The 21,927-nt window shown below is 33.7% G+C and overlaps 3 protein-coding genes across 3 annotated transcripts; 2 read left to right on the plus strand and 1 right to left on the minus strand.

Annotated features, from left to right (window-relative positions):
* The first annotated feature begins 2,511 nt into the window (after positions 1-2,511).
* Positions 2,512-6,952, plus strand: LOC144854707 (ribonucleoside-diphosphate reductase subunit M2 B-like). Its single transcript, XM_078712654.1, has 9 exons — positions 2,512-2,780; positions 3,403-3,459; positions 3,658-3,696; positions 3,945-3,983; positions 4,196-4,426; positions 4,647-4,780; positions 5,138-5,366; positions 5,583-5,801; positions 6,161-6,952. The coding sequence occupies exons 1-9, from the start codon at positions 2,694-2,696 to the stop codon at positions 6,311-6,313; spliced, it is 1,188 nt and encodes a 395-aa protein (XP_078568780.1). The 5' UTR covers positions 2,512-2,693; the 3' UTR covers positions 6,314-6,952.
* Positions 6,953-8,899: 1,947 nt separating this feature from the next.
* Positions 8,900-17,336, minus strand: LOC144854708 (putative E3 ubiquitin-protein ligase RNF144A-A). The gene is made up of 8 exons (XM_078712655.1): positions 17,221-17,336; positions 16,321-16,461; positions 15,707-15,811; positions 15,479-15,539; positions 12,697-12,806; positions 11,807-11,928; positions 9,539-9,773; positions 8,900-9,094 (listed from the first exon to the last, which is right to left on the minus strand). The coding sequence occupies exons 2-8, from the start codon at positions 16,447-16,449 to the stop codon at positions 8,960-8,962; spliced, it is 897 nt and encodes a 298-aa protein (XP_078568781.1). The 5' UTR covers positions 16,450-16,461; positions 17,221-17,336; the 3' UTR covers positions 8,900-8,959.
* A 900-nt stretch (positions 17,337-18,236) lies between these two features.
* On the plus strand, positions 18,237-21,479 carry LOC144854061 (patched domain-containing protein 3-like). The gene is made up of 3 exons (XM_078711943.1): positions 18,237-19,053; positions 19,522-21,126; positions 21,255-21,479. Exons 1-3 carry the CDS (start codon positions 18,285-18,287, stop codon positions 21,272-21,274), a joined length of 2,394 nt encoding a protein of 797 aa, XP_078568069.1. The 5' UTR covers positions 18,237-18,284; the 3' UTR covers positions 21,275-21,479.
* The last annotated feature ends 448 nt before the right edge of the window (positions 21,480-21,927 follow it).

Genomic DNA, 21,927 nt, shown 5'->3' on the forward strand with positions numbered 1-21,927 from the left:
TTATGGATTTGCCCAAATTAACCCCCAAAGGCCGGTCCTCCATGGATGGACATTAAGCCCCATAATGGACAGGGGTGACACTGTGGGTTCATAATAGACAGGCGGGGCCCATGGAATAAAGCTGCCTTGCACTCTCGATCCTTAAGGAACACTTATGGATTTGCCCAAATTAACCCAAAGGCCGGTCATCCATGGACATTAAGCCACATAGTGGAAATATAAGGGGTGACAATGTGGGTTTATATAGACAGGCACATGGAATAAAGTTGCCTGTGCACTCTCGATCCTTAAGGAACCGATTTGGATTTTGCCTAAAATGAAACAACAGCAGGTCATCTATTTAGACCCTTCTGTGGTTCTCTACTGTATGTTCAGTTCTACATTTGGCCCCTGTATCGGACCAATGCATTTGGCTACACAAGTTACTGTGTTAGAAATATATCGGGTAACTAAAACTGTAGGTTCCAATATTAAGCCATGGGAAAAGCCTGTCTGTGCACCCTCAATCCTTTTAAAAGAAACCCATATGGATTTGCCAAAATGAACCAAGGGTAACTTCTGAATTCTCTATGAGCCGTACATTCCGTTTATTGGAGATACATGGATACCTGATTGAAATTCCTCAAATATTTCTGAAAGACATTGTACTGTATAGTAATAGTATTATTCCCCTTCCACACCTCTTTGAATTAAATCCGCCCTGATAGGCTCTTATGTACAGGATTTCAAAGCAATAATCACACTTGTATTTTCAAACAGTATAATCTATTAGATTGAATAAAAATATCTATTATAAACAATTTGCCGTTAGAAATCTCTATGCCATGTCGTTATTTAGATGAGAAAAACAGGTCAAAGGTTAAAATTACAGAAAAATAGGTGTTTCAGTAGCTTTTTGAAAAAAATGTTGCATTATAACAAGTATAAACATATATATTGTGAACAATTTGACACCAAAATTGGCTCCTTACGACAAATATTTATTAATTTATGTTTTTATAACCTTATTCAATTATGTCAAAGGTTAATAACCACACTTCCGGTCATTTTCAAGCAATATCATCTGTTACACTGAATATAAATGTATATCTTGGGAACAATTTACTCCTATTTTTAATTCTCTCCGACCTGCCATTACTTAGATATAGCAAAAAGAGGTCAAAGGTCAAAATTGCTAACAATGGGGTTTCCGATCAATTTTTCAAAGAAAGTTCTGTTAGAGCTAATATAAACATATACATTGTGAACAATTTGACACCAAAATTATCTCACTACGTCCAGAATTTCCGGAGATATAGCATGTTTTTATATTGGTCAATTTTGAACTTTGACCCCTTATATCTCGAAAAAGCTTCCTATCCTGATCGATTACCTTCCATATTCGTAATCTACGGAAAATTCTGGTCAAGAAAAGTTGGATGACAATTTGTCCACTTTCGGGTCCACCGGACTATAGTTGTTAAGTTACGATTTAACCCGTGGGGTACCTAAATAGACATTTCATTACAGGCCTACTGTTATTAGGCCTATGTACATTACAAACACAAACATGCAATTTTCGTTTAGCCAACATCTTATTTACCCTATAATAATATAGGCATAATTAATATACTGAACTATAGGCCTAATTCACTTCGTTTTTAAAATTGAAAGAATGTATAAACACAGCCGGCCACGAATATACCATCGGACCTCGTGCAATATGTTTTACACACAGTATTTTAATTATTATACATGTACTCATAAAAAATTACAACAATTTCCTCCCCTAAATCTGATTAAAACGGCCTCAAATTACGATAGAACGGGACACATCGGGAAGGTCCTGGCGCGCCACCGCTGATTTATAAAAAAAAAAACAATCTCGGGGAAACCTCCGCCCCGACAATTTAACGGCCACTTTATATATGGATGGATACTACCATATTATTACTTTATTAGTCCATCATGTCGTCAGTCAGTGTTTCAATTTGTGTCAGTTGGAAAATACATGCCCAAATAATATTTTACTGATATTAATTCGAACTCAATGAGTCTAGAACCAGACTACCATGGATCCTGTATGATGGACCTCAATGCAATGATGTAATGTTACATCATAAATAACGTAACAATGGAACGTCACCCTCAAACAAAGTAGACAAACAATGAAAGCTTCGCGCGAAATTTCTAAAAACCACATACAAAAAGGACAGCTTACGTCACGACGACCTTGGATGATCGGCTGGCTGGGCGTTAACACCCAGCTGGCCGGTCAGGAACATTCCATTATGTATTTGAATATTACACTATTTTGTACAAAATACAATGGTTATTCTAATGTAAATAATCGCTTCAATCATACTACATTCAAGAATTCAGTATAATATGTATATTAGTTTTGAAATGATATAACTGATAATGTTGAATAATGTTTTGAAAGTGTCCTTAGTTAATATCGAAGAGTCCACATACTTAATCCCGGTGCCTGATTGGTTCAGATTGGCGGATGATAATCAACACAATAAAGGCGCCAGATTTCGATTTCTGTTGAAAATTTGCGCGAAGAAATAATCATCTGGGCCCTTTCTTCGCAGCGGATCAGACGTGTTTGTGCTACCAGTCCTCGCCACATAGCTAAATCTTCACCTACCTAGGCCATATCCTTCTTCTTTTTCAAATTTAACTGCCTTATTTAACACTATCCTGTCAATATGATGTCACCACGAAAAACTAAGAACCTGATCAATTCAATGGAGTCTGTAAAAATTAAGAATGAAAACAAAGAAAATGTGGAGAAGGTAAGAACATTTTTATCTCACCTGGGCTAGCTAGGCCTAGGCCTATAGTAGCTAGCTAAGATAGATACCTATACTGTATAGCCTAGGCGTATTATTAATTTAGGCTAGGCTATTAATTATTATTAACTGTGTGTGGTGGTTTTATAGAATCACAGATAGGGCCTAGGCTAGGCCTAAGGGTTATTCCATTTTACATGTGGGGGTGTGTCTGTACTTTTTACTTTATCACTAGGCCTAGCTAGCGGATTAGGCCTAGGAGTGATAAAATGCCCTTTTGCTACCAAACCATCATGCATGGTTGAAACTTAGTCTAGGACCACCATGGTCCAGGTCAGATTTTCAATTAAGATTATAAAAAAGCATGTTGAAATGGAGGATACTACTGGATGGACCCGGCCTATGCTTTGATGTAGTTAAATTAATAGTAATTGCACTGATGAAGGGCTAGTATTGCCCGAAAGCTCTGCTGACTTTTCTGACTGTTTTACTTTCATTTTGATTTAGCTTTTCGCCTTTTTTTTGTATCTCCATTGAGATCAAGCCACTGATACCCATAGCATTGTCATTTTTTCAGTAATTTGCCTTTGGATTTAAATTAATAGTAATATATATTCTATTTCAGAGTGTTCTAAAGTCATCAAAGCAAGTGAAGAAAGTTCTTGGTGACAGTCAGAAAATAGTAAGAAAAGATCAATTCTCTTAATCTGTTGTCAGCTGCTTTGTCCTTTGTTTGAAGGTCATTTAGTTAATCCACTTGAATGACTTCACATAAAAGCTATACAAAAAGTGCGGGAATGAGATGGCCTCCAGTTAATTATTAATAGGCCTAGGTAAATCTAGCTTATTTCTTCATTTTAGTTATTCAATTTTTTTGCAGAATATACATCAATCTGATGAAAAAAAGGCAATAAAGAAAGTAAGTTTTTTGTAATATTCTATATTTAAACAATTTTTATTTGTATAACTATAATAATAATTCCCCAAAAAAAATAGTTTTACCATTTAGATATTAGGAATGTGCACAGGCTAAATTTGTTAAACATTATTAAATCTGTTTTCATTATAAATTCACTAAAACTGCAACCAAACTACTACTAAATACAGTATATGGACTACATAAACATTCATTATTTTATAACAAAAATACATATTTTTATTTTATAGAAGTTAGAGCTCATTGAAACTGAAAAGATTGATATTCAGGTAAGTGTTTTAAGATGTAATCATGTAAATGGTTGTTCAAACAATTATGATTATAAAGCCAGCCCAATATCTGATTTTCTGCAATTTAAAAAGAAAAGGACCTGAACACAATTCCAGTTCTTAGTTTGTATCAAGGAGATTGACTTAATATTGCATTAATAATTGATATAACTATGAACAATTAAGTAAAAATGTTTTATATTACCTTTTAGGATGAGCCACTTCTGCGAGACAACCCAAGACGATTCGTTATCCTGCCCATCCAATACCCAGATATCTGGAAGATGTACAAGAAGGCTGAAGCCTCATTCTGGACCGTGGAAGAAGTTGACTTATCAAAAGATATAGCACATTGGAATTCATTGAAGGACGGTGAAAGACACTTCATCTCTCACGTTCTTGCTTTCTTCGCTGCCAGTGATGGAATCGTCAATGAAAATTTGGTAAGTTTACACGATTATCAACATACATTTGTTCTTTGTTCTAGATCATGTTTTATTAAAGATTATTTACAAACAATTTGTTATAATTTAACCATAGAGTAGATGGGCATGCCTGTGTATCCTTACTATGTGATTGGTTAATTTGTATCACATGCCTATTGCACAGTAAAAGTTCTATATAATGGTTATATTACAAAATTTTTCACATTATCAAATTCAGGTGGAGCGTTTTATGCAGGAAGTTCAGGTCACCGAAGCAAGATGTTTCTATGGTTTCCAGATCGCCATTGAAAATATTCACTCCGAAATGTATAGCCTGCTAATCGACACTTATATCAAAGATTTAGGAGAAAGGTACACTTTGGTTTTTTAATGAACATTTTTTTCAATTCCATATGATACACGAAATCAAGCTTTGATTTCATAATCACAGGCCCATGTTAGAAAGGCTCATCTTAGGAAGCCACTATTGCTTCCATATAATTTTGGCTCCCTAACATTTTTGTCAATGAAAAACAATTTTAATAGAAAAACAAATATACAGTAAATTGCAAAATGTTATATACATAAATACAGTATATATAAAAAAAAAACAAATTTGTTTCTGTCACTATTTCCACATCTGCCTCTCCCATGAACTTTTTTTGCCTAATATATACCGACAAAATAATGTAGATATTCTGTGGTAATTCATATACATTTCTTTAACAGGGATCGACTATTCAATGCAATTGAAACCTTACCGTGTGTCAAGAAGAAGGCAGACTGGGCGTTGTCTTGGATCAACCACGAAAATGCCACTTTCGCAGAGCGTATCATTGCATTTGCAGCTGTTGAGGGCATCTTTTTCTCTGGTTCTTTTGCTGCCATCTTTTGGCTAAAGAAGAGAGGACTCATGCCTGGTCTAACCTTTTCAAACGAATTAATTAGCAGAGATGAGGTAATTAAATCTCCTGATATGATAAATATTGAACCAACTATTAATTAATCAAATACTAGTCCAATTTGCTGATGATGACAGCAACCAGTCATAAAAGAAAAATTGCAGACAGTATGAACTGTTCATTGGTCAAACCTACAGAAACTTGCTAGTGCCTTGTATCTTCACCTATTGTTATACATTTTATTTTGGTATTATTTCTTTATTATTTATCAGGGACTTCATTGTGATTTTGCATGTTTACTGTTTAAACATCTCAAAAATAAACCAGCAAATGAACGTATAGTTGCAATCATCAAGGATGCTGTCGAAATAGAGCAGGAATTCCTCACGGATGCACTCCCAGTCTCGCTCATTGGAATGAACTCTGAGCTCATGAAGAGATACATTGAATTTGTCGCCAACAGGCTGTTGTTAGAACTTGGGTGCAATAAGGTAAGTTATTAGTGCAGAATATCTTGGTGCAGCATATCTAACGACGTACTGTAAACATAGATTGTTATGGCTTGCAATGTAATTATTGTTATCTGTAGATAAATTGTAGTGTTATTTATGTAAAATAAGAAATGCGAAAGCTCGTGTTTATATGCTCCTGCCTTTCAAGTCTCTTCAGTGTGTATAATAATAATGTTAGCGTAATAACCAATAAACACTCAATGGGACAGTCATCTAAAAATAAATTTGATGTAATTAATATGCGTGTTCCCTTGAGCATGTAAGTTCTACCTGCATTGTTTAAATGAATTCCACAAAACATACATGTACCAATAAAAATTAATGTTTTGTATTTTCAGATTTGGCAGGTAGAGAACCCTTTTGATTTTATGGAGAATATTTCTTTGGAAGGCAAAACGAATTTCTTTGAGAAGCGAGTAGGAGAGTATGCTAAGATGGGTGTAATGAACACTAAAGAATCACATCGGTTTAGCATAGATGAAGATTTTTAAACTACACGAAGAAAAATGCAATACAATAGACGGGTTTATAGGTCTTTCACGGAAGCCTAGCTGTATCGCACGTTAAAAAGTGCACACACAAGGCTGTAGTGTTATTGGCCATTTTATTACTTTAACACTTTGATAATAGCACAAAAATAATCAATTCCATTTAGAGTTTATTGAATCTTAAAATGTTGCCAAAAGATACCTATGAAAGGCATTGGACTAAATTTTATATTTTAATTCAATTTCTCGAACGACATTTTATTGTAGTTCTTGTATACATTTAGTTACTACTACTTCTGTATAATTTTAATCGTAATTTTGTATTAAAATGTTTTAATTGGTACTAAATTTTAATTCAATTTCTCAATGACATTTGCTTGTAGTTTTTGTATATTTTAAAGTAAAGGGGTGTTTGTGCTTTAATTAGTAGTATAACTGATTTATCCTTCCATTTTATATGTTTCAACACTATTTATTTTATACTGTAGTAACTTAGCAGCTGGACAGCAGACTAAGAACAAATCTATACCATCAAAATTATACTGTAAATATTATGTATTTAACTTGTTTTTAAAAAATTCTGTGATGGTAAACCAGGCTGTATGTCTTACAATACATAGGAAAATAAAATAGAAATTATTATATTGTTGTATGTTTTTTTATATTGAATATTTCGGAATCGCATGTGGGACACATAGGGTTCGGTCAAACTATGTTAATGTACATACCGACACTTTTATCCTGCATGTTTAGATCCTTGATCTCTGTAGAATGATGTGCAATGCCAGGTATATATATATTGTTTGAAGGTTTGCATGGCGAAATCAAATGTTGATATAAATTTTGCGGTACACCACGTATATTAGTTCAGAAAAGAACGTTTTGATCAATATGCTTTGATCGTGCTCAGGAGTTCTTTTCAGAACTAATATACGTGGTGTACCGCAAAATTTATATCAACAATACCAGGTTGCCATCTACAAGCTGTTGCATGAACCAGCCATTTGTTTCAAAATTGGCTCCTGCTATTTTAATGTCATTTAGTTGGACTGTCAACATCTTTTGCGTATCGAAATGACATCTTAATAACACAAGTATAAATCATCTGGAATATGCATTTTTGCATAATACTTTATTTAGCATCTATAAACCAAAACCGTGCTTTGTACAATCCTTTTGTTACAGATGTTTGTTAGTACAAATTACAAATAATTTTTATAATACAGTATAACCTGTGTATCCTTACTATGTGATTGGTTAATTTGTATCACATGCTTATTGCACAGTAACATTTCTATATCAAGCGTTTTTTACACATCTTTTCCACAAAGCAAGGTTTGTGACTGATTGTGTTAAATAAAAGTTTACTTTAAAAACAGTAGGTGTGTGATAAAACAAATGTTTTGTATCTGTCAATGAATGGGAGGAATATTTTCATTCTCGCCTATAATGTAGAACAGTGAAATAGATTTTACCAAGAAATTATAAACTTAACTTATATACATATATTTAACATTTCTATGCTTGCCTCATTTGCACTGCCAATCTTTTTTTGGGTGTAACCGACATCAGTGGTACACAGGTACATTGCACATATTCTACAGTAGGTGATAACATTTAACCAAAAGCAAAAATCCCAAATTAAGCAATTAGCAAAAGCAATAAGTAAAGCAACAACCCTAAGTAAAAAAATGTCTTTTGTTAAACACTAACAAACTGATTTTATTTGATAGAACACTATTTACTAAAAGTATTGATTTACAAATCTTTAATTTTTATAATTTAAATGAACTTTTTCAGGGATTTGGTTTTATACCTGTTTCTACCTGAAACTCAAGAACGGAACTGAACACATCAAGTGTGTGAGCACTTATGTTGACATAAACCTGATCGCAACTGGTTGCCCATATTGCACGCACAAGATTTTAACATGTTCATCTGTGCTTATTTAAACATAGTTTGTTATTTTGAGTTGCGTTCAGTTACTCGAAGCATAGCGACAGTTGAGTTTGCTTTCAGTTCCATCTAGACACAAATCCACCTTTTATTTAACAAACTGATTGTGTACATCATGTTATGATATTTAAATGACAGTAACTGACATAAAACCATAGAAAACCACATGCAAAGGTATAAGGTAGAGAGAAAATGACATCTCGGACCTAATTACTTAAACTTACTATATTAAAACTTAACTATGATGGTATTTTTTTTTATGGTTAACATTATACAAGTATATCTATTTTCTTGTAAAATATAATTTATAGGAATGTTACTATATTATTAAAGTAAATATTGAATATATACAGGTACTAATCTAATAAAAACAGTATACTATTTCATGTTAGTAAATCTTCTTTAACTTAACCTATTTTATAGAGCAAGGCCACTTATAACATTTAGTGACATATATTATAACCATAGAGGATGCACTTCTTGGAATAGGCCGAACAAATATTTAAAACTAAACTAAAAATAACAAACAAACTACAGCCTGGTATAACATACCTGGAATTATAAATTATCTGATAAATAATTTGACAACATATTAAAATATAATTTTAAAAAATACATTGCTACAATAAAGAAAGCAGTAGTTTGTACTGCTGAGAGGTCATCTCAAATGTACATTATCCCAAAGGTCATCTCCTAGGAGATATCTGGATCATCCTGGAAGCATTTACATATTTTACATTTACAGCAAAGTATACAAGGAGCTGCAAGAACTAGGAATGGTGACATGAGAAGAAGTAAAAGACCAAAACCAGCAAACACACCAATTACCTGTAAAAACATCAATATAAATAGTCCGATTTTAATCACTTTTTATCGTTCTAACATAATTATAAAACAAAAGATCCTTCTAAAACTCACTTAAACACCAAATATAAAAAAAAGCAGGATAAATGCATCTGCAGTTTCTACTTTGCTTAAATTTGTATCATTTTTTATTTAGTTACATTTTGTACAACTAGTACTGAAATTTATTTTACTATAAATATCTTAGAACACCAGTTGGTGTGTTCTGAACTTTCATACCAGACCTGTATGCTTGATTGTTAGAGAAAATGGACAATTCTCTGGCTATTACCAATTACATACCTGTAGGTGGACCTTGGCAGCGTACAAACCTGAATAGGGATTATCTCATTATGTGGCTTATGGCTGATTTCTATCAAATTAGTGTGCTCAGATTGTTTTCTATGCAAAATATACAAAAACTCTTACCTGAGTGCGATGCCACAGAATAGAAGCCCTGGAATGACCCAGTTTATCTTTACAAGGTCCCTTATCATAATGCCTCAACAGAAAGTCATCGTCCAGGTTAGCGAGACAGTACCAACAAAAAACGTGCTTACAGCGTTTGCACATCATTTGCGCACACCCCTCATCACGCTCTATTGCGATGTGACACATTGGACAGCGCTTGATATTTGATTCTACTTCACTTTCAAATGGAATGCTGAAAAAATAAAACTTTCAAAATTAAGGCAGGGTCTCTTTTTTCAGTAGGCAGACCTTTAACAAAGTAACCAACATATAGTAGGCCTATATTTTGTATTCAATTACAGTGTACTCAAACTTTGGGGTAGGTTTACATCCAGGGTAGATTTACACAATATTGTAGTGTACAACCATATTGCAACAGTACTAAGTACTATAGCAACCTTTTATTTCAAGATGGTAGGTAGACAAAGACCTATTAACTTTATACAAAAGATTAATATGCCGCTAGTGTACTGTAGAAGTCCAGTATACATCATTTCGTTGATCATGATCAGAACTGTATTTGACTATCAATTCAGTCTATCATCCCAAACATAAAGCATGTATATTTGAGGATTTCTAAACAATATATTTAGTCATAGTATTTTTATCTTTATTTGTCCATTAAAAAGAATTAACAGAAATTTGTTTTGAAAAACTGGCATATCATCATATAAATAAATAACAGTAAAAATACATAGAAAATTGCATCAACACAAAACCAACACAATTCTCTGATAAAAAGTGGCTAATAGATTAACAATTATTTACTAATTATAATAATTATTCAATATTGCACATGGTAATTAAAATAAGTTTATATTTCAAACCATTTTGAATTTATTACTCATTGTCATAGAAAGCTGGTCTATTTATTTAATTTGGCATCTTTTAAAAAATTGTGAACAATTTCCTGAAGTATTACAGTTAGTGACAAAAATGTTCCTTTATAAAGACATACATCTTTATATATTATGTTATATATATAAACACAACAGGCAAAGAACATTAATTATATATATATATAGTGTTGCCCGAAAGCTCTGCTGACTTTTCTGGCTGTTTGACTTTATCGTTTTGATTTAGCTTTTCGCTTTTTTTTTTGTATCTCCATTGAGATCCAGCCACTGATACACACAGCATTGTCATTTTTTTCAGTAATTTGCCTTTGGATTTATATATATATAATATATTATTTCATTATTTTGTACAAAGTGTGTCCATCTATATATAAATTATGGTTAATTCCGACATCGGCGAGCACAATGGAAAAACTTCGGTATAAATCTCCGCCTTGGATAGCTACCTTATCTATCTTAGATGTACCGCGAAACGTAGATTTGATAACATTAGTTTTCAGTACTACGCTATTGTTCCATTTTCGTCTTTTACAACGACAAAATTTAGCGTTACCTATCAAAATTTGTGGATATCACAGGGTTATTTTCACACACGCAAAATGGCCGTTGGTGGCGACATTCAATATTAAATACAAATACTTTAGTGGTTCAACGTATCATGAACTAGGCCTACTGCAATTAATTTGTTTTAGATATTCAACTAATCAATTATATTGATTAAAGGCATTTACTTTACGTGAACTACAATTTGTTTTTGTAATTTAACTATTATTGAAGGCCTTTACTTTTACGTGAACTACAATGTGATTTTAGTGATTCAACTGAATCGTGAACTACAATTTATTTGTTTTAGATATTCAACTATCAATTATAAAGGCCTTTACTTTACGTGAAATACAATTTGTTTTAGTAATTTAACTAATTATTTATGCTATTTATTAATCATTTAGGTGCGATTCAATGTTACTATAGCAGGCTAATTGAACTAATTATTTATGCTATTTATAATCATTTAATCAAATTTAGGTGCGATTCAATGTTACTATAGGAGGCCTGGTAGGCCTACCAGGGAAACACCTTTACTGTTTATATTATCGATTATTTCTGTTGCTTGCTCTATTTATAATTATAAATTTAAAACGGTGTCTACTACGACCGATATAAGTAGCCTACGAAAGTTGTTCATGAAACATCACAAAATAAACATACATTACTCATCAGTCATATACATAGGTGTCACCCGGGCTTCAATTTCTCGAGGCGTTGGTCATGTTTTCGAGGACCATTCGGGTACAACCACTAGAGTACACCCACTAGAGTGTGCGCGAGCGAAGCGAGCGAAACCCTCTAGTAGATGAAATGTTCTTACCTGAATGTATCGCGACCTTTGCAACTGGATTCTGGTTGTGATTTCAAATAATTTACATATTCTGAACAAGTTTGGTCTTGATGCCATGATGACTTGCAAACTGAACAAAATTCTAATTGACACTAAAGAACATATAAATTATAATATAATAAATATAAAATTTTAAATAAAAATCACCTATAAATAATTTTTGACTCCACTGTTTATTTAAAAGACCAAAATTTTATATTTTGTCTCTTCAATTTAATATCATAAGCTATGTGAACAAATTTGTGTTAGAATTACATACTGAGGACATAGCCATTGGCAAATACAAGAATCCATTTATTGGAGACAAAAGCAATTTCAATCTTCAATATTGAATATAATACAGACTAAATAACTTTTCCCTTAATAGGGCATTTCCTGAATAGGGGTTGGGCATAGTGTTAAAACATATAATGCCTCTCAATCGTTACACAGGAAAGTGTTTCTGTAATAGATGGTTAGAACCTCTATTAAGGGACACCTTCATGACCCAACAAAGTAAGGAGTGTCTCCAAAATAGGAGTTGTCCATAATGTTAAGACACATTTATTTATTTTATTTCTTTATTCTGACATAAAATCATAGGATAAAAACACAATATACCGAGACGGCAAACTTATTTCCATTGTGGTCCTAAACAAATATTACAGAATTTAAGAAAACCACACTTAATTAAACATAATAAACATACATATAGCAAATTAAATTTCTCTCAATCTAAGAATTTCACGAAAGTAGCCTTTAGATCATCTCTGTTTAAATAATTGTATTGAAGAGGAGCTTTGAACAAAATAGGGAACATATTGCCCTTGTTTGATCCTATTTTGTGTCCTATTCTATATATAGATTCGGTATATACTGACCGTTGGGCAGCTTACTGATCTTGCTTTGAGAAGGTCACCACTACACACGTGACAAATGGTCTCACAATCAACTTCAGGGCACCAAGTCCGATGAGGATCCAAATCAACCTCTGTTGTTACAAACACAATATTTTAGTACTTTTAGACACATTTCCTAGGATTTTGAATTTAATCAGTGCTTTAAAAATAGGTTAAATTCAGTTAATGGTTAATAATAAGCAAAGCCTAACATGTTTTTGAAAAGGGCGGAGTTGTCATTTGGCCACATTAACCAATCAAGGAAAAGACTTTTTCCCCTAACATTGACATATTCACAGACATGAATCCTTTTAACAACTTGTTACATTTGAATTGGATAAATAGGAGGAAATACATCTTTAAAATTTAGGTGAATTCAACTACAGTACTGTAGATTTATTGACTGTATTATTAACTGTATTTAAGAGAAATATCTCACTGTGTGTGAATATGGCCAATCATCTTAATCATCAACTTACAGCACAACATAATTTAAAGATTTGCTTAAATCTACATGAGAAAACAACTACAAATAAACATTTAGATGAAGACAACAGAAGCAAATTTGTAACAAAAACACCTGTGTTGGGAACACTGTTACATTGAACAATTCATACATTAAACATTTAATTTTCTTTACATGGCTTACGTGATGTGGGCTGAGAAGGAAGATAATGTTAACATACCATGCATTGAAAGCTTTTAATTTACTATTATGACTGTATAACCTTTGAATTTGTACCCTGTAGACTTGTTATATAAAACTTTCACTTAATTCTATCATGTTATCAGTGACATTACTATACACTAAAACTAGTCTTAGTTTACAGCATGGAATTTTGTATTGTACAGATGCATACTTATAAGATTATAAGAATATTGAATTCTGTAAAGGTTAACTTCTAGCTTAGCAATTGAAATAAATGGATGCTCATTTTAAATTATACATTTACTAATGACTGTTACTCAGGTTGCACATTCCACTCTGTAATCAATGAATAAAATAAAATCATGACACATATATTAATGTAATTTATTCCGTAATCACGTAACTGAGAAATTGAATTATTGATTATTTATGTATACATTTTTTTACAGTGTAATGGCTACAGGTCAATTTCTATAGCGGTTTGTATTGTAGGGCTGGCAATGCATTTGAAATAACAGCCATGAGAAAGAACGTCAAATTCGCTATTCAAAATGGGATTAACATTTTTAAATTACAGAAGAAACATGAACTATCTTTGTAAATAATTTTAATCCTTAACCTTAAGACTACTGTATGGAAACCAACGAATAAACGACAAAATCAGAATACTTCCAATAACAGATTATTATTTCAAATATTACAAAATCAGTTAAAAATAATTTAATTTCCTCAACAAAATGTTTAGGCTTATGAAAAAAAATTCACTTAATTCAAGGTTGTTTGTATGTAGTTACTCCTTAATAGGAGTGTTCCACAAATAGGTTTGGCTGTAGTGTTACATATACATACATACAACATACATTGCTCCTTGTTTGATTCACAGGAATGTTCCCCTTAATAGGAGTGTCCCACAAATAGGTTTGGCCGTAGAGTTGAAACATACATTGCTCCTTGTTTGATTCACAGGCAGGTTTCCCTTAATAAGTGTGTCCCACAAATAGGTTTGGCTGTAGAGTTGAAACATACATTGCTCCTTGTTTGATTCACAGGCAGGTTTCCCTTAATAAGTGTGTCCCACAAATAGGTTTGGCTGTAGAGTTGAAACATACATTGCTCCTCGTTTGATTCACAGGAAGGTTTCTCTTAATAAGTGTGTCCCAAAGAAGGGGTCTACTATATATAGTTCCCATAGGTGAAGATTAAAGCACATATTTCTTATTTGAATATTTAAACAACTTGGGCTTATTTTATAATCATACACAATTTCATGAAACTCAGGCCTGTATCCGTTGTACCCCCCCCCCCCCCCCCAACCCAAAAGGTCCACTATTTCCTCGGTTGGTATTTTTTCTTGTCTTGTTTAACTAAAGACAATATTATTATATATATACAAAATTTACATTATCAATGGTATACAAACAAAAATATGTTAATATAAAATGAAAAAATACCAGTAATTAAATTACGGAATCTGAACTGACTACAAACTCGATGTGAAACATGCGCAGTCGATCATGTGATGACAAGCAATAGCTTAGCGCTTCATGTACGCGGTACGTGGTAAAGTGTTTGCTGGAAATACAGACAACCGGCGGTAAAGACGTGTCTGGAAATACAGACACTATCGAATACGGCGCCTAAACATGGGAAGGAAGGAGCAGGAAGCTGGAAAGCTGCTGGAAAATCATGCCAAAAGTTGGATGGCTGGATAAAACAGTAATGAATCATTTTAAATAAATCATTGTCAATTACGAACACAATTTAATTAAGAATTTGTCATTTTGTTGTCTTCTATTCAAAAAATCACGGTAAGGCCCATTTTCTTGTTGAAATTAATTTTCTGCAGTCGGTCAGAGTGTTTCACTGTTTGTTAAGGCCAACTCAGACAGCGTCGTACGACGCTGTCTGAGTTGGCCTTTAAACATCATGAAAGCGTTAAGTTCTGGTGTCCATCGTTCAACTAGCCCAAGCCACAACAAAGAGTCTTAAATCAGTCTTTAGAACGTCAAATAGCGCAAATTTTGCCTCGACCCTGACCTCTTGGCCCCCAGCCATTGTTGCTCGCTTCGCTAGTACCCCCCCATTATAAATGCTGCAGACGGGCCTGAAACTCACCTATTTCAAACTTGAGACGTCTGTATCGCTCAAAGTCCTTCATGTTAACAAGTAAACGTATCTATATAAAAATTCAAAGCTGTAAGAACCATTGCTCTGGTATAATTTAAATCAAGTTCTAATACGATGTTTTTAGTAATCTCCATAATAAAATATTTATTACACTAGTAGTAATTCTCGTCATGTTCTATTTCAATATTAAAATATTGTATCATAATACGAACTGACCTCTGTCCCATCTATCTTTCCTTTCTCTAGACATTCTCCATCTGGACATGTAATTATGCTCACAGACCCTTCACTTATTAAAAGACTCAGATATTGTTTTAAACACTGCAAAAACAAACAAAACACCCCAATTTAAAAAAAAAACTGGTGACACATTTTTCAAAAATAATGTATGGGCATGTATAGTTCAAGACACTGAGCCTAGTTAATAAATACAATTTTGTGAAAATTAGGGGTGATATTTAACTCAGGTTATAATGATAGATTTGCATTAACAACTGAAAGAAAATGGCGTGCATGTGGTTATGTCATGGATTTGGAACTGAAAGTAATCCTTTGCATCTATCCATAGCAAGTTTTCATAATATATTTAAGAAGGATCTAATACAATGGTTTGTTATTCATAAATTGTCTAATCATCTTCAAAGTGCTCCTGATAAATTTAACAGGAAATTAACAATCAATGTATTGGTGTCCGTATCTGTATTATATAACCAATGAGCCCAATCAAGCAGAAGGTTCCGAGTTTGAATCTCGGTTGGGGTGGCTTTCTGTCATACTCACAGATTTCCTAATCTTTAGATCGATAGAAGGGATAAACTAAACACACCTACCTTTTTACAATATATACAGCTACATTGGTGCATAGTATGCATAGCTTTTACAGGGTGTTCTTGCATACATAACTTACAGCTGATCAATGGATCGAGGGCTAGATCAGAGCTGACAACACTAACTGCCATCTTCAATATAACCTGTAAAGGAAAGCATTTCAAACAGTCAAAAAAATTGTTTTTAGCTGATCATTGCCTAAAAATGGTTTTATTGTTCTTTTATAACCCCAGAATACATGAAGATCTAGGGCCGTTGTTTTGTTGATTTTCTTTATGGGGAGGGAGAAAGGGTTGAAGGATTTAGGATTAGAGCCTAATTGTCTTAATTAGATTACATTCATCTTGCTAATAATTAATAATGTACAACTTTTACATTGCAGAGTAAACAATTAATTTGTGTTGTGGTCTGGATTTAAATCCTTTTTACATCTAATTTACTAACCAGGGAATGACACAGGGTGCTTGTATTGGGATAACTCAACTGTGTCGACATAAGCGCTCTTAAGAACAATTTATTTTAAAGCAACTGACCACACAGCTCAATCAAAGTTTGTCAAAGTAATGCAAAATATGTTGACATACACGCAGTTGCGTTGAATTAAACATGTTCTGCCTTTTCCGGAAAACTGAAAACAACTGAAATGGTGTACTCTAGGCTAGGACCAGTCCTATCTAGCATTCTAACAAGCCTAGTCATAGCACAGGCTAGATGTGAATAATCATGATAGCCTAGGCCTAGCCTAAGCGCGCCTAGGGGACCTACTAACTAGCCCCTACCTAGCTAGGCCTAGCCTAGCCGTCCTCAATACTACTATTCAATAGCCATTATTTTAGCATACCTAGCTATAGGCTACATCTCTTCTTTACGAAGTGTAATAAAACGGACACGATAATGCTTACCGTTAAATCAGATTGTTTTCAAAAAATAAATGCTCTTAATATTAAAGAATGATTTTTAAAAAACATTGTTTAAATACTTTTCATCAGTATGTTGTTTATTCTTTTGATGATCGATTCGATCTTTCACATTCAGGCCCTGAATTGAATTAAAACAAACAAACTAGCGCCCTCTAACATATTATTTAACCAGAGGAGCTGAGGGAAGAGTACAATTAATTTTACTCTTTACTTCCTTATCACTCAGTAATAATTTGATAACTCTTGGTTTTTACTCAGAGAGCTGCTGCAGCAGCAATAATCTTTATTTATTCCACTAAACTAAGCTTTTTTTAATTGGCAAAGGGAAATATATAGAGGTGTATTTCCATAGCTTTGCCCATGTTTTATTTATTTTTTCATATTTTGAAAGAACTGTTCACTGTTCACATACCACCAAAACTACGAGGCTTATATTGATGAAGGTCCGTATCTAGTCTCATTTAACCATTGAAAATTATGTTTTGATAGATTTTCGTAGCGGCGGGCCTATAAGATATTTGAAAGGAAATATAGATTCCCAGGGTATATTTTTCGGAGGAGGAATATTGAGTAATAAATCAATTCGTTTTTCTCAAATTCTAACTTCGTTTATTGTACAGCAATAAAAAACAAACAACTATGACAATTTTTCATGAAGAAGAATAAGTATAAATGCGATATCTAACGCCTCGTGTCATTGCTGACGATCCCACCCCTTTGTTCAACACAATTATGGAAGTCTACAATATGAAACAAAAACACTGTCACATAATAATATGCTGGTAGTCATATAATTATCATAGAGAGCCAAGCTGTAATCAACAACAAACATGGACGTTGCAACACATATTCGCCGAGAACTTAACAAATGTTCACATATTTTGAGTATTTCAATATCTCGTAGGCCGCTATCGTATTTATTAATACCCGTTGTTATCACATGTTGTTTAAGTTTTGGTTTCTTCTTCGTAACTATTGACAAAGATGTTGGTGATCTGTTTACTCCATTGTATTCCAAAGCAGTGTATGAACAATATTACACCGAGATGTACTTTCCAACCGACTACTCAAACTACTCGAATAATCGTAGAACGAAAGTGGTCGAGAAAGGATGCACCATTCGAATTACGTCATCATCAGGAGGTAATGTGATCAGTGATGACGTTTTGACAGAAGTTCTACAGTTAGACAACTCAATAAGAAGATATGTTCTTGAAGGCAAACCTTTTGGATTTACAAATTTGTGTGCAAAGTGGAACGATACATGCATGTTAAACTCAATTGTAGATGTCTTTTACGGGAACAGTACCTGTATTTCATTAAATGATCTTACGTACCCATCCACTGTGCGTTCTGACGGCGTAACGTTCTTTCTTGGGGATTCACTGGGTGACGTCATTACCCGTAACCAGACGCGTAATATACAGTCGGCAAGTGAGATAATCTTAACGTATGTTCTCAAACCAGACATATACGATATGTTTTCCTCAAAGTGGGAACAAGAAATAACCACCCTCTTGCATAACTACGAATCTGAAATTATTAGCGTCGCTTACTACACTTCTCAGACACCGTCTGAACAACTGTCGTCTGCCTTAGACGATAATTTACCCGTCATTATTGTAAGTTTTATTGCAATGGTTGTTCTGGCTTCGATGAGCTGCATGATGGCAGACTGCGTTCTCAGCAAACCGATGGTAGCTCTTTGCGGAACAATATCGGCACTCTTGGCATTTATATCGGCATGTGGTCTTGTCTGCTTCTTCCAAGTTGATTTAAACGTCGGTGTTATTGGAGTCGTGTTTTTAACATTAGGTAGGTATCAATAAATGAGATGCGTGTTTAAAACTTGGTACAGAAACCAAGTGACAAGACTTAGTACAAATCATGATGATAAGAAAGAAGGTTGATTCGTCAATTCTAACAAAATTTGTTTGGAATAGAAGAAGTATTCCCTGAGTGATTGGCTGTCACTTGGACGCAACGCGTAAGCGTTGACCAACCACGACGCGCGGATCAACTCACCTGCGTTGCGTCCAATTCCAAGTGGAAACCAATATTTAGGTAGCCTAATCTTAACATCGTTCATTAAGAAGATTCACTGAATTCTAGATAAAATAAATTCGAAATAAAGAGACGAAACACGTTTCGATCTGTTTAAAAGCTAATTTCTTCTTTTATAATTTTACTTTTTAAGATCTCTTGAAGCAAATCGGTTGAAATAATTGAAGGAATTATGCATTATAGACTAACAAGTTTTTCTATTTCATTGTTTATTTGTAGGTATTGGACTCGACAACACATTTGTTTTGCTTTATTCTTGGCGCGAAGCGAATCCAATGATGATGTCGATAGAAAATCGTCTGATACAGTGTTACAGTGACGCAATTATGTCTATTTCCATCACACACCTGGCCAACATCATAATTTACATGATTGGAGCAATTAGCCCATTTATGTGCATCCGAGTACCATGCTTATGTGCAGGGTTATCCCTTGTCTTCACGTATGCTTATCACCTAACTTTTTTTGGCGCGTGTCTCTTCTATATTGGCAGACGAGAAATGGAAAATCGTCATTGTTTCACTTGTGTAAAGGTTGACTCAGAAAGCGAATCTTCTAATGTTATCTACAAATGTCTTTGTGCAGGTGGAGTAAATCATAATAATGAGGAACTTACAATATATCAACTGAAGCCATTAATTTCGTGGTTTATTAAAACGTACCTAGGACCGTTTGTAATGCACCGCTTTAGTAAATTTCTGATCATAGTGGTTCTTGTCTTATATGAAGGTTTTGCGATTTACGGTTGTACGACCATCTCAAAATGTGAAGACATCAACGCCGAGATCACCACATTAAACTCATTCCAATCGGACAATTTAGTAGAGTATGGTCCATCTGTGTACGTGATGATGGAAGACCTGGAATATTGGGAGAAAGACACTCAGAATACAGTGGAAAAGATGACACAGTCGTTTGAGTCAAACGAGTATATTTGTGGGCCTGAATTTACGCTATCATGGTATAAAGAATATTGTACATTTCTAACGAATTCATATGGAAGTTGTACAAATGTTACCAAAGACTTTTATATAGACAAGTTACAAAATGACTTTTTGAAATCATCGGCAGGAAAACAGTTTAAACTTGATTTAGCATTCAGTAAATCTGGAGACGTCAGGATTATTAATTCGCGAGTGCTTATTTTGACGACATGTAATGCGTACACACATTCAGATAAAGTTAAGATTTTACACGACATGAGAGATATAGCCAAAACGGCTAATTCAGAAGTTGTCGTTTTTAGTCCATTTTTCATCGTTACAGAGCAACACGAAGATATTGTTTCCCAAACCCTTGAACTGTTCTTAATCGCAGCAGTATGCATGTTCGTACTCACTCTACTCTTGGTCCCAAATCCAGTCTGTTCAGTGTGGATTACGTTAGGCGTTTTCTCTATAGAAGCTGGGGTCGAAGGTTATTTATTGTTTTGGGGTGTTGAGCTTGATATTTTTACAATGATGGCAGTGATTTTAAGCATTGGTTTCAGTGTGAACTTTTCGACGCACGTGACATACGCGTATGCTACGTCAGACGCAAAATCGTCCAATCTGAGAGCCCTGTCCGCACTAAATACAATCGGAATGCCTGTTGTGCAGACAACTTTCGTCATTTCCGGTTCTGCAGTTTTTCTTCTGCTTTCTTCATCTTCAATAATAATTAATGCATTTAGAACAATCATTTTGCTCATGTTGTTTGGTTTATTCCATGCATTGTTCGCATTACCAGTTCTACTGACGATTTTTGGACCAGGAACTAACAAAATAGTGGAGCTGCAACGAGATAAGCAAGTATTTGTTAACAAAAAAACAACAATGGAAGAAGGTAAACTCATAAGTACTTGATTTTATAGTAAAAGTATAGCTTGTATCATGTCTAAGTCTATTTAATCTAGTCTGTATTTTTAAAATCCTATTGCTAACGCTTAACTACGGTTGTTTTTTTAATTTCAGTATCGCCATTGGTATGTTAACAAAAGAGAAGACTAGTAAACATACCGGTACATGAAGATAAATCAACTTGGTTGCAATACATCTTGACTTCACCAGTAAGCGGAGTCGAACAGATTTGTGGCCGGAGCTTGCGCGTTGCATGTTGAGAAAATAGCGTTAAAGTTAACGTTTACGTGCTCGTGCAAAAACTCCCTAAGTCTAAATTCCAAAAGTTTTAGCTATTTAGGCTACAGTGTACGTAAAAGAAGACTTAATTTTTGTCTCATTTTACTAAAAAAATAATGGGTATTTAGAGAGGACGTTATAAACGGTAAATTACACTTTATTCTCTGCGTAATGGATACTCTTCGTTTATGCACGATTTATAATGATTACGTATGTAGTTAAACAAAATATCCTAGTGAATTAGATCTATTCTGCATACTTTTAAAAATAAATAGCTTAACAACCAACCGCCTTCATATTTATTAATTAGAACTTCAACTAACACGGTTGATTCTTAAAATTAAATTAATAAACGTAGCTATTTGTGAATTTTAATTATAGGATGTTGCTTTGTAAGAAAAGTAATTAATTAAACTAAGACTGAAAAAAAATCAAAACTGTATAGCTGGCCGTCGTGTCAGAGGTCAAACTCTATACCAATATTTTACAGCGTATAGTTATTTACATG

The sequence above is a fragment of the Antedon bifida genome, chromosome 10 (assembly GCF_963402885.1).
Source record: "Antedon bifida chromosome 10, ecAntBifi1.1, whole genome shotgun sequence".
NCBI classification, from domain to species: domain Eukaryota; kingdom Metazoa; phylum Echinodermata; class Crinoidea; order Comatulida; family Antedonidae; genus Antedon; species Antedon bifida.